Raw genomic sequence first — 12,660 nt, forward strand, 5'->3', positions numbered from 1 at the left:
TCTGTTCCTCTACAGTGTCAAGCAGACATAAAGCACTCATTTTAATAAAAAGAACTGAGAAGGGGGGGAACCAAGATACACGGAATGCTGCATGAAATTTAATCGCTCTCATTGTCTGAGCTATTGCCATCAGTTTCAATTTCTGTTTTTTCATATCATGGACTTCTCAAAACTGAAGGGTTGCCCAGATTGAAACAATCGTTACCGTTTCATGTGTCAGTTTATTTCTTGATTTGGTGCGAGTATTTCCAAACACAGACCAGTTTGTTTGACATGCTGCAGAAGATGGAGGAATCAGACATAGACCAGAAGCAAAAAGCCAAAGGCCATGTTGTGCAAAGGTCTTGCTGCCATGTCGCAGGAGGGATATCTTTGGCAGAATCCCAGATTGCATTCCTGGACCAAATCATCAAAGGTGTTCTGTATTCTGTAACATTTGAAACTACCTTTCCAACAAGTGTGCTGTTTGTTTTGTAATCCAGTAGCACTGCTATTATTTACATTTCTGCCTTTGAATTTTGGATCCAAGAGATTTGCAGCAGCATGAATTGGATGGCAACAAAATTATTTCTGTTTCTTAATAAAATCTTTCACTTAATTTTCTTCTGTACTTGTAAGTGGAGATACACTTAGATTCTCAAAAACAGTTGTTTTTATCTTGGTCATTTGTTAAGGAATTTCTGGCAAAAGTGCACTATTTGATTCAGATGCGGTAATCACTGAAGAAATTGGCTTTAAAGTCTTCAAAGAGTTCTGTAGCCGAACCCAGAAGACATCCCCATCAAGTACAATGTTTCTTGTACTTCTGGGCACCTTAAGGTCCTCAACTAGTGCTATTTCTTGAAGAGCTTCTTTGGTTTTTTTAGTAAACTTTCAAAGGAGAACACCACTCCACCCCATCAAGTTAGACTACAGAGCTTCGGTGTCACATTTTATTCTTTGCATTCTTTTCTTCTAGCTTCTTTTTGATGACTACAGCTACAATATACATAACTTTTACATGTTTTATAACTTTTTTGTCCTTCTATAGATCCTTTGGAGTGTGTCCAGTTTCATGATGTCATTAAGAAGGAAATTTAGCCCATGGAATGCACATCCTCGTAGTGCAGTAATATGTGGATATTTATCCATTATGATCTCCCATGAGACATTCATCTTACTTGCATTGTCAGTCAGCAAAGCAAATACTTTCGCATTCCCAGTCTGCTGTAGGACTTCACAAGTAGTGCAAGACATGGTGCTTCGTTGATTTTTTTCCCTTGCACAGATTCCATTACCCGTTCATATTCTAATCTAAAAGAGGCTTGTTCAAAGAATGTCTCCTGGGCAAATGGTATAGCACTGTTATGGGTGCTGCATAATATTCTGCACTTGTAAGAAATCGTTTGTTTTTTTCTCAGAAGAATTTTCAGTGTGGAAATATTTCCATATACTAGATGTTGGTCTCATCATTTTGTTACCGGGGGTGGGGAAAAATAATTTAGTGCCTAGCTTGCAAGTAAACCCTAAGCTACAGTTAGGGGGTTGCAGCAAAGCATCGGTAGGAATTAAATTATGATTCACATAAGGGTTATGAAGTTAAACTAATGCAGTTAAGGCATGATTCAATTTTCTGAATTCAGATATATTTAAACTCTTAGCGTTCAACTAAGTATACTTTCAGCTCCTGCTTGTTGCACTATACTTTCTCCCAGTCCTTTGAGGGTAGTCAAGAGGACAGAAACAGATCCACCAACTATGCCAACAAAAGGGAGCCCCAATAAACAAAGAAGAAACGGAAATGTTCTGCCTTTTCTTGTGGCAATGGTAGTGCCTCCTAGAGGCAGAAATGCATCTTGCTCTTTAATTTGAGAGATGTAGTCTCAGTTTACTACCTAGGACTTGCTTGTACTCAATGCACAGCAGTTGTAATGATCTGAAAATATTTCATAATCCAATTTTTTTCAATTTTTCAGAAAAAAAAAGCTTTAGGGAAAAATGTGTTTTGTTCTTTTGTTTTTTCCAGCCTTCACATCTCTAAGTGCAACCCTAACTATGTCTGCCCCAAAATAAGTCCTGTTGAATTCAGTGGGGCTTACTCCCAGGCAAGTGGGTTTAGAATTACAGCCTTAGTTTTTCAGCTTTGTTTACTAACATATCATGCTACTTTTATGAGGTGTAGTTTTTCAGTAGCCAAAGTCTGTTCAGATGTAGAGAACTGAAGAAGACGTATGTGGTAGAGGAGATACTTTCTTACATTCTGGACAGGGAATTAGAAGGGGTGTAGAAGGTTATCTAGTCCAACCCCCTGTACAGTGCATGATGCAAGTACAGCATCCCTGACAGATGACCACCCATTCTCTGCTTAAATGTCTTCAAAAAGAGGGAGCCCACCTCCTTCATAGGAAGCTGCCTTATACCAGGTCAGGGCACTGGTCCATCTAGCTCAGTATTGTCCACACTGACAGGCAGCAGCTCTCCAGGATTTCAGGCAAGGAGTCTCTCCCAGTCCTACCTGGAGGTCCCATTGATGATTGAACCTGGGACCTTCTGCATGTAAGGCAGATGCTCTGCCACTGAGCTATGACCGCTCCTTCCAGGGCAGCCTGTTCCTCTGTCAAACATCTCTGATTCTTTGGAAGTTTCTCCTAACGTTGAGCTGAAATCTTCTTCCTCCTTAAGATGTTGGTGCCCCGAGGCAAGTGATGCAGGCCTTTGTCAGTCTGGCCTGACTGGTGATTCGCAACAGCAACAGAGCTTCATCACGACCATAAAATCTCCCAGGTGCTATCTTGTGGACATTCTTACTCCAAAATCTGCAAGCTAGGTGGTACAGTGTGGTGTGTCCAGAGATTTCCTAGCAAACATAGAGACCATCTTGGGTTAAAATTTTAATCCAAAGCAGAACTATGTTTGCAGACCTTCCCGTCCTGCCAGTCTGTCTGCACTTTTTCTGGAGCCCCAGAGAAGTCGCATCACTTTTCAAATGCTTGCAAGGTAGTTATCACTTGTGCTGACACAGGTGGCACTGGTCTAGTTAAATGAGTTGATAGGTGAGGGGGCTGAAGTGTGAGTCTTATCTTGGGGGCAGAGATAGTGATGACCTTCCGGTGCATCTTGAGCCCTATTTAGGTGCTAATAAATCATGTAACTTACCATGTGAGGTGTGGTAGGGGGTGAACATGCTAGCTCCTCTGGATGCCCATTTTTGTTGCTATTCACAAACTGGAGGGCAACTCTCTGCTGGGTTCCACAATGTGCAGGGAGTCCCCATAGATACAAGAGGCTTCCTTCGATAGATCGCTGCCCTCTCAACTCGTGGAAGGTGATGAAAACATCCTTGGGGGAGGGGGAAGCAGAGCTAGTGCACTTGTCCCATGGCCTCATGTCATAACGTGCATGTTTAAACCAGGGCTGTGGAGTCGGAGTCTCGGAGTCGGGAGCAATTTTGGGTGGAGTTGGAGTCGGACAGTAGAAAAATAGATGAGTCGGAGTCGAAGGTTTGGCATACCGACTCCACAGCCCTGGTTTAAACAATGCCTGAATAGGGCTCTAATCCCTGGTTTTCCAACGACTCCGATTTTTCGGTTTTCCACCTGCAGCAGCCTTTGTTCAGGGCTGAAAAAATTCCAGACACCTTATGATAGACGTTTGATGATGGTACCTAGAAATCAAAATACTTTAATAGCCTAAAAACGTATTGCCAGCTCCAAAGAAAACCCTGATGATGGTGCTTAAGACCAACCTTCACTAACCTAGTACCCTCCAGATGTTTTGGACTACCACTTTCATCAGCCCCAGCCTGTGTGCTAGCCTGGGCTGATGGGAATTGTAGTCCAAAGAGAGGGCTGAGTGAAGGCTGTTTCTCAACTGTGGGTCATTTGGCTGGTAATTCAGCTGAGTTCTCTGGTATGGGACAGGATGACATTTGCTCATCCAAGACAGCTCTTTGATTTTTAAGCCTGCCTCAAATGAATGCTCCTGTTTGATAGTAAATGACATAGAAGGGTTTTTCTGTGATGGGGCTGAGTTAGAGCTTCATCCTCTTATTATTCCCCTGAAGTGTCCAGGCTGATGGATTTGCTACATGATAATTTTTGTTTGAAAGTTACTCTGATGACATGGAAGGGATGCATTGGTCAGCTTTCACTTGCTTAGTAATTAAGGATGACCCCACTGATTTCCACTCTGTGCAGATTAGTCCGCAACAGAAGGGGATCCTCACAGTTGTGCTCTGCATCTGCCTGCTGCTTTGTTTCTTATGGTATGGTCTGTCCAGTTTGTAGCTGTGTGGCAACTGTATTTCAGACCTAGAGTGCGTTCTCTGCTTGTTGAAGGTCCTAGGCACAATCCCTGGCTTTTCATAGAGCTCACTAGTGTACACACAAGCATTGCTTCCAGTGTAGCTCTGAGGAGGATATTGGAAATTTCCACACTCATTTTCGATTAACCCATGTTTACCATGTTGTCTGAACTCTACATTGGTTAATCTTAACTGTGGTTAATTGAAACAGTTTTAAGCTGGCTTTTCCCACTAACCATTGTTAAAATTAACCAGTTCGTTGGTGTTCAGACAGCACAACAAGCTTCATGCAAAATGCAAGTGAAAGCTTCCAAACTCCTGCTCACAGCTGGGGGGGGGCAGGGAAGTGCACAAGGCCAAGGGCTTGTTGCTGATCATTCTCATCAGGCTAAACTTTGGTTTAGATTTACATCCAAAGCAGGTCACCTTCTGCATCCCATATCTGTTTGCTTCCATCCTCTTCTGCAGACAGCACTGACACCATTAGCAACTTTTCCCATACTTTTGTTTTTATCAGGAAAGTTTCCTTCTGGGTTTCTTCTAAGGACTTTTCAGTATTTCTGGTTTCTTCAGGGTAAGACTGCTTACTTGTCTCCCCATTCCTAGGCACACTTTTTCTAGGGATTGCTTAGGGGAGGGGAACCTGTTGACCTCCAGGTGTTGATGGACTTCAGGTCCCATCAGCCTCAGCCAACATGGCTAACGGTCAGGGATGGTGGGTAACTCTAAAAGTCTAAATTTCTTACTCTCCTCCTGCAGTGTTTTAAGTGTTGTCTTGCCTGTCATCTCCCTAATAGTAACCACAAACACCCTGAGAGGTTTGTCAGTTCCTCTTGCATTTCTTTGTTGTCATCTTGAATAGCTGGGCTTTGTGGCTCTTTGGATCTCTGAAATGGAGTTTTGTTGCGCAGAACTTGCAGAGCAGTTGTGTTTCCAGAGGAATGTTGCAGTTTTGCAAACTGAATGGGAGCCAAGAGGAGGCGGCCAGAGGGTGGGCTTTTGTTCAAAAACAGATGGAGCTGTGCTTTGCGTAGCCCACAAGCAGCAGCCAGCAAAGTGTGACAAAGCAGATGTTTACTTTCGCTCTTCAGAGGCGGCTAAATCCAGAGCAAAGGGCCAAAGCTCAGAGAACAGCTAGCTTCAAATGAGGCTGCAGTTGCCCTCTGTCCCCTTTCACAGTCATGTGCTCATGACCAAAGTTACATATTCTCTGCATCAAAATACCCGCATTTGGCACCTAGAAAAACTGCAACCTGCATACATTTTGCCAGTTACATATTTTCTTGTGTATCTGCTCACCACTGCTGTGGAGATTGACAAACAGCTCTGCAGATCATTGCAGCTACAGCCAATGGCAAAGTCCGCTTAGCTCCCCGCAGACTTTGACTGTCTTTGCCAGGTGTGCATTCCCTTATAGATTATTGTGGCTTATCAGGGCACAAACATTTGCTTTTGAAACATAATTATGAATGAGCTTTTTCAGGGTGTTGAATTCTATGATCTGACATATACGCTGCTGCTCTCAATCCTTCTGCTTAGCTGCACAGTGCTCTACAAAGTCTTTGCAATTGAGTTCACAGGCCATATTTCCTGGGCAGGCACAACCGGCCATGGAGATCTGTTCTTCTTGTGTACCAGATTGTCTCAGAGAGGCAAAAGAGAATGTGTTGTGAGATTTTGAAAGGATTGCTTGGTAATTCCACATTCTCCCCTTTGATCATAATAAGACAAAGCACTTCTGCTTATTCTGCGCATGGAGTAACAGATCTGAGAGGGGTCCATGCACGCACGCCACCACTTGGCCATGAGCTCACTGGGTGACCTTGGGCCAGTTACTGTCATACGGTTGTTGGGAGGATAAAATTGGGAGGGGGAGAAGCACGTTTGTACTCCACCTTGAGCTCCCTGGTGGAAAAGTGGGATATAAATGTAATAACAAATAAAGAAATCCATTGAACACTGATTTTGGGAGAAGCAAAGTCCAAGAGGAAACTCTTCCAGTGCAGGGGACCAAAAGTTCACCGAGCACTAAAGGAGTGTGATGCACTACTGTCTCCAGCACTACAAGAGCCTGTGCTTCAGGTAGCATCGAGGCTGCACTGCCCTTCTGCCCTGAGCAGCATCGCCAAGTCCCAGCGGAAGGCAGGTGGTGACAGCTCTTGGAGGCTTGGACTGGCCCCTAGTTTGAGCAAAGCTGCTTATGGAGCTGTTTTGTCAGTGAATGTTCACAGGTTAAGAAGCTGAGGCTAGATGCCCCCATGGGCTCACATTCCTCTCTGTTGGAGCATAAAACACTTTGGGGAGATTCCCTTGGCCTCTTGCCACTTGGACGTATCCTCTGTTCTGGCAAGGCTGCAGTAGCAACGGCAGCAGCTCACATTTCAAGTTTGATGACAAATGGTGCCCACCAGGAGCCTCCAGGGAGAAGTGATTCATCTATTTTGTGTGCCTGGCAGCTTCAGCAGCATGGGAACCTCTCTCATATTTCTCCATGTCACATTATGCTTGGATGCTTCTGCCTTGAGCGGGTAGTCGTCTGCACCAGAGGCTTAATACGTTCACAGTCCCCATTACAGAATTTCAAAGGCTGCCTTAGGCACACCTTGAATTCTCCCTGGATTGCTGTGTAGGGTAGTGTCTCAGAGGTCAATCGGTGTGCATTGAGTTCAGCTGCTCTTCCTTGGGCTCTGAGCTCCAAAAGCTGCAACATGAGTAGCTTTACCTTAAAAAATACCAGCTACTGGTTCAGGTTTTTTATTATTTTATACAGAAAACATAGAATCATAGAATAGTAGAGTTGGAAGGGGCCTATAAGACCATCAAGTCCAACCCCCTGCTCAATGCAGGAATCCAAATCAAAGCATTCCCGACAGATGGCTGTCCAGCTGCCTCTTGAAGGCCTCCAGTGTCGGAGAGCCCACTACCTCTCTAGGTAGTTGGTTCCATTGTCGTATGGCTCTAACAGTTAGGAAGTTTTTCCTGGTCCTGCAACTTGAGCCCATTATTCAGTATCCTGCACTCTGGGACTACTGAGAAGAGATCCTGGCCCTCCTCTATGTGACAACCTTTCATGTACTTGAAGAGTGCTATCCTATCTCCCCGCAGTCTTCTCAAGGCTAAATGTTCCCAGTTCTTTCAGTCTCTCCTCATAGGGCTTTGTTTCCAGTCCCCTGATCATTCTTGTTGCCCTCCTCTGAACCTGTTCCAGTTTGTCTGCATCCTTCTTGAAGTACAGAGACTAGAACTGGATGCAGTATTTAAGATGAGGCCTAACCAGTGCTGAATAGAGGGGAACTAATACTTCACGCAATTTGGAAACTATACTTCTGTTAATGCAGCCTAATATAGTGTTTGCCTTTTTTGCAGCCACATCACACTGTTGACTCATATTCAGCTTGTGATCAATGACAAATCCAAGATCCTTCTCACATGTCGTATGGCTGAGCCAAGTATCCCCCATATTATGACTGTGCATTTGGGTTTTTTCCTAAGTGTAGAACTTTGCATTTATCCCTGTTGAATTTCATTCTGTTGTTTTCAGCCCAATGCTCCAGCCTAACAAGGTCCCTTTTAACTTTGCTTCTGTCTTCCACGGTATTAGCTATGCCCCAAATTTGATAAGCATGTTCTGTACCAAGTCATTAATAAAAATGTTGAGGAGCACTGGGCCCAGGACCGCGCCCTGTGGTACCCCACTCGTTACTTCCGCCCAGTTTGAGAAGAAACCATTGATAAGCACTCTTTGAGTACGATTCTGGAGCCAACTGTGTATCCACCTGATAGTAGTTCCATCCAGCCCACATTTGTTCCATCCACCTTGCTAATCAGAATATCATGGGGCACTTTGTTGAAAGCTTTGCTGAAGTCGAGATATATTATGTCCACAGCATTCCCACAGTCTACAAGGCAGGTTACCCGATCAAAAAATGAGATAAGATTAGTTTGACAGGATTTGTTCTTCATAAATCCATGTTGGCTCCTAGTAATCACTGCATTGTTTTCAAGGTGCTTACAGATTGACTGCTTTATAATCTGTTCCAGAGTTTTTCCAGGGATTGATGTTGGGCTGACTGGTCTGTAGTTCCCTGGTTCCTCCTTGTTGTCCCTATCTTCAAAAAGGGCAAAATTAGCTCTCCTGCAGTCATCCGGCAGTTCACTAGTCCTCCACGATTTCGCAAAGATAATAGACAGCAGTTCTGAGAGTTCTTCAGCCAGTTTCTTCTAGCAGGCAGTTTATCGGGCCCTGCCGATTTGAACTTGTTCAAAGTTATTAGGTATTCCTTGACCGTTTGTCTGTCAAGCTCAAGCTCCAATCCTGCTCCTTCTACTTCATGTTTCCCGGGGGGCATAGGCCCTTTTTTGGTAGAAGACTGAGCCAAAGTAGGAATTGAGCACTTCTGCCTTTTCTTTGTCATCTGTTATCATTTTGCCTTCCTCATTGAGTAGCTGTGCCACCATTTCTTTTCTCTGTCTTTTACGATGGATGTACCTGAAGAAAGCTTTTTTGTTGCTTTTAGCATCCCTCGCTAACCTCAGCTCATTCTCAGCTTTAGCCTTCCTGACACCATCACTGCAATTCCGTGATACCTGCCTGTATTCTTCCTTTATGGCCTGGCCTTCTTTCCACTTCCTGTATGTGTCCTTTTTTGTTTTCAGGACATCTCTAAGCTTTTTGTGAAGCCACATTGGCTTCTTCTGCTGTTTCCCTCCTTTTTTCCTTGTTGGAATTGCTCGCCATTGCGCTTTTAGAATTTCCTTTTTTAGAAACTCCCACCCATCTTGGACTTCTTTTCTCATTAGGGTCGCTTGCCATGGAACCATACTTACAATTGTTCTGAGTTTATTGAAATTAGCTTTCCTGAAGTCCAGGGTGCATGTATGGCTACTCTCAGCTTTTGCTTGTTAAAATCAAACATTCAAGTATAGTGTGGTCACTTTCTCCCAGAGTTCTCATAACTGCCACTTAATCCACCAAATCATCTCTATGGGTTAGAATCAAGTCCAGGATAGCTGATCCTCTGGTTGCTTCCTCCACTTTCTGTAGGATAAAGTTATCTCCAACACAAGTCAGAAATTTCTTGGAGGGGCCGTGTTTGGCAGAATTTGTCTCCCAACAGATATCAGGATAATTGAAGTCCCCCATTACTACTATATCATGCCTCCTCGAAACATTGGTAATTTGCTTTTTAAAAGTTACATTCTCATCTTCTCATTGATTGGGTGGTTGGTAATAGACTCCAAGCACCACATTCCTTTTATTACTTGCCTCATTAATTTTAATCCAGATACTCTTGGTGGAGCTACCAAGCTCATCTTCCTGTATTTCTGTGCAGGGATATATATTTTTAACATACACTAGGGCCCCACTCATACGGCAGGTTAGGTTCCAGACCCCCACCGGAAAGCGAAAACCGCTGGAAAGTGGATCAGCTGTAGCGCGGGAATCTGGAACTTGACCCGCTGATTGCACCAGAGGAGGAAAAGATCAGATTTCCCCTCCTCGGGCTCGATCAGGTGGAGTGCGCAAGTCTGACTGCCCCCGAGGAGGAGAACATCAGCTGTAGCACGCTACAGCTGATCTTCCCCTCCTCCAGCAGGATCAGCTGGAGTGCAGGGAGCTCTAGCCCCCCCCTCCAGCTGATCGCCCCGCTGGCGCCATATTAACGGAATGCCGAAAAGCAGGGCACCGAGAAGCAGGGCCCTACTGTATAGCACAACTCTACCTCCCTTTTTATTCCTTATGTTCTTTTTGAACAAGTTATATCCTTCAATTACTGTAATCCAGTGATGGGAGTCATCCCACGAAGTTTCGGTTATACCTATCAAGTCATAATTGCCCTCCTGTATTAAGAGTTCAAGTTCGTCCTGCTTGTTTCCCATGCTCTGCGCATTAGTATACAGGTATCGAAGACCATGTGATTTATGGCTTGGCTTCCTTACATTTTTCTGAGGACTGATACTGGTCCATATTACAGCCAATCTCTCTGTTCCCATTACTGTGCACAAGCCTTCATCAGTTGTTACCACCAAGTTTACGTCTCCCTCCCCCTTAGGATTCAGTTTAAAGCCCTCCTGATGAACTTCTCCATGCTGCGGCCAAACACATTCTTCCCAGTCCTTGTGAGATGCAACCCATCACTTGCCAGCAATCCATCTTCCAGGAAGCATAGCCCGTGGTCCCAGAATCCAAATCTCTCACGTCGGTACTACCTTCGTAGCCATTCATTCACATGGAGTATTTTTCTTTCCCTTTCTACTCCTCTTCTAAGTACTGGAAGGATGGATGAAAAAACTATCTGGGCCCCAAAGTCCTTGAGTTTCCTTCCCAGAGCTTCATAGTCTGATGTGATTTCTTCATAGCTCCGTTTGGCAGTATCATTTGTTCCCACATGGATGAGGAGAAAGGGATACCTGTCGGTGGGCTTGATGAGTGATGGCAACCCTTCTGTCACATCCCTAATCCGTTCTGGTAGACAGCATACCTGGCAAGTCCACGGATCTTCTCGGCATACTTGGGTTTTGATCCCTTGCAGTAGGGAGTCTCCCACTACTAGTACTCTTCTCTTCTTGTTGTGGGGCGTGGTTTCATTGCCCCTGCTTGATTGAGCTTCAGCCTCTCGCTCGTTGTCGCACGGGGTCTCCTGTAATTCTTCCACCACAGGCTGTCCTCCAGTCTCATCTTCAAGTGGTTGAAAGCGGTTCCATAGCTCCACTGGTGAAGGGTGTCTTCTAGCTCTTCTGCTCCTCTCACCCTTTCCCACGGAGTTTCCTCCACTTCGTTGCTCCTCTCCAAAGCAGCCTCCTCTTCTGCTGCCACATGCTGTTGCTCTTCCACCTCCACTTCTCTTTGCTGCTGTTGTTCCAGCGTTCTGTCTAAGAACTCTTCATCTTCTCTTATAGTCCTCAGTGTGGCCACCCGCTGTTCCAGGCCTTTTTCTTCCAACAGAGCCACGAGCTTGCACTTGTTGCACATGTACGCCATGTTGTTCTCAGACAAGAAAACAAACATGGCACACACCTTGCAGATGACAACCACTGGAGCATCCTTCCCGTTCATTCTCTCTTCTACCTTTTGTTTCTTTCTAACTACTTGTTTTGGAGTGGCCTGTGCATTGTCCTGTCCTACTTCAGGGTAAACTTGAGAGTCCCACTAGTATGCAGTGCACTGTACAAGGAGAAGTGGTAATTTTTCTTGTTCCTTTGTTTTTTTGTTTTTTTTTAGGGACCTCCCCCTTGACCTCCCCTGTGGAACTCCTTTGTCAAACTCCTGTTTGCTCTCCCTGTTCGCTCGCTCTGTTCACTGTCTCTCTGAAAGCTGGCTTGCTTACATCTCCTCACCTGTAGACCAACTGAGACAGCTCCCTCTGCTCTGCTCTGTTAGGAGTCAGGAAAGATGAACAATGAACAGTCAAAAGGTTGCATGCAATGGTGAATACATTTTCTTTAAGTATATCCTCTCTCATTGGGATAACAGTACTATTTTATACAAATGACACAGAACTCAGGTAGCCTCTCCAAAGGGAGGGATGCGACATGGGAGGTGGACACGTTTCCCTGTGTTTATTCACAACTCTTAAAAACAGTAACCAAACTTCATCAAAGTGATTGTGTTTGGCTTCTCTGTTCATCACCTGCCAGTGGTGTGTAAGGGGTTCAGATGGAGCCAAATCTCAAACCTTGGCCCGCCAGTCTTTTTTTCAAGGGCACCTAATGGATTTCCAAGTCTTAGCAACGTCCAGTGAAGCAGCCACCGAAAGAAGAGAGGTCCGTTCCTTGTGTATTAGAGAGGACTTTGTGTCGCTCTCCAAAGTAGAACCAATCCCAGGTCTAGCAGTAAAGACTGACAGAAATTTTAATTGCCCAGTCCAAAACGTTTGTACATTAGAGCACCCCCACCACATATGCAGAAGCATTCCTTTCGTCCCACATCCATGGCAGTAAAGAGGAGAAATGGATTTGTTAGGTTTGGACAGGTAGCTGGAGTCCAGTGCCAAACATTTTGAGATGAGCCTCTTGAAACCTTGCAGGGATGGTTTTCAGTGCAGGCATAGCCCAAATTCCTCCCCACCATGTTTCATCAATCTTTATTCTCGGGTGCTCCTCACAGACTCCCAAAGACTTTTTATGTTTCCCACTGAACTATCTATAAGTAATGGGTGCAAGTGTAAATTTTAAAAACGAATTCTTTCCCAAGTTCACATCATTGGGCACAGTAACACTGTAACATGAGCAGTGCACAAACCTCTGCTTGATCCTCGCTAGTTCATATCTTCTTGAAATACGTGTTGTTAGTAGCCCTTGCAGGCTTTAGTGAGCTTCACCACTTTCATATGCAGTAAGTGCCCAGCGTCACTCAAGACAGCAGAAGGAGGTGCAGA

At 44.7% G+C, this 12,660-nt stretch overlaps 1 protein-coding gene across 4 annotated transcripts in view; it reads left to right on the forward strand.

Moving 5' to 3' along the window:
- STK40 (serine/threonine kinase 40) overlaps positions 1-12,660 on the forward strand; it is a 37,665-nt gene that overhangs the window by 6,824 nt on the left and 18,181 nt on the right. The window contains exon 2 of one of the 4 annotated variants that reach the window (XM_061597449.1): positions 11,505-11,710. The exons of the other annotated variants lie outside the window; for them this stretch is intronic. Coding sequence (XP_061453433.1) covers positions 11,683-11,710 — 28 coding nt within the window. The 5' untranslated portion in view covers positions 11,505-11,682. The remainder of the gene's footprint in view (positions 1-11,504; positions 11,711-12,660) is intronic. 4 annotated transcript variants of the gene reach the window in all.

This window comes from Rhineura floridana, chromosome 15 (genome assembly GCF_030035675.1).
Source record: "Rhineura floridana isolate rRhiFlo1 chromosome 15, rRhiFlo1.hap2, whole genome shotgun sequence".
NCBI lineage: Eukaryota > Metazoa > Chordata > Lepidosauria > Squamata > Rhineuridae > Rhineura > Rhineura floridana.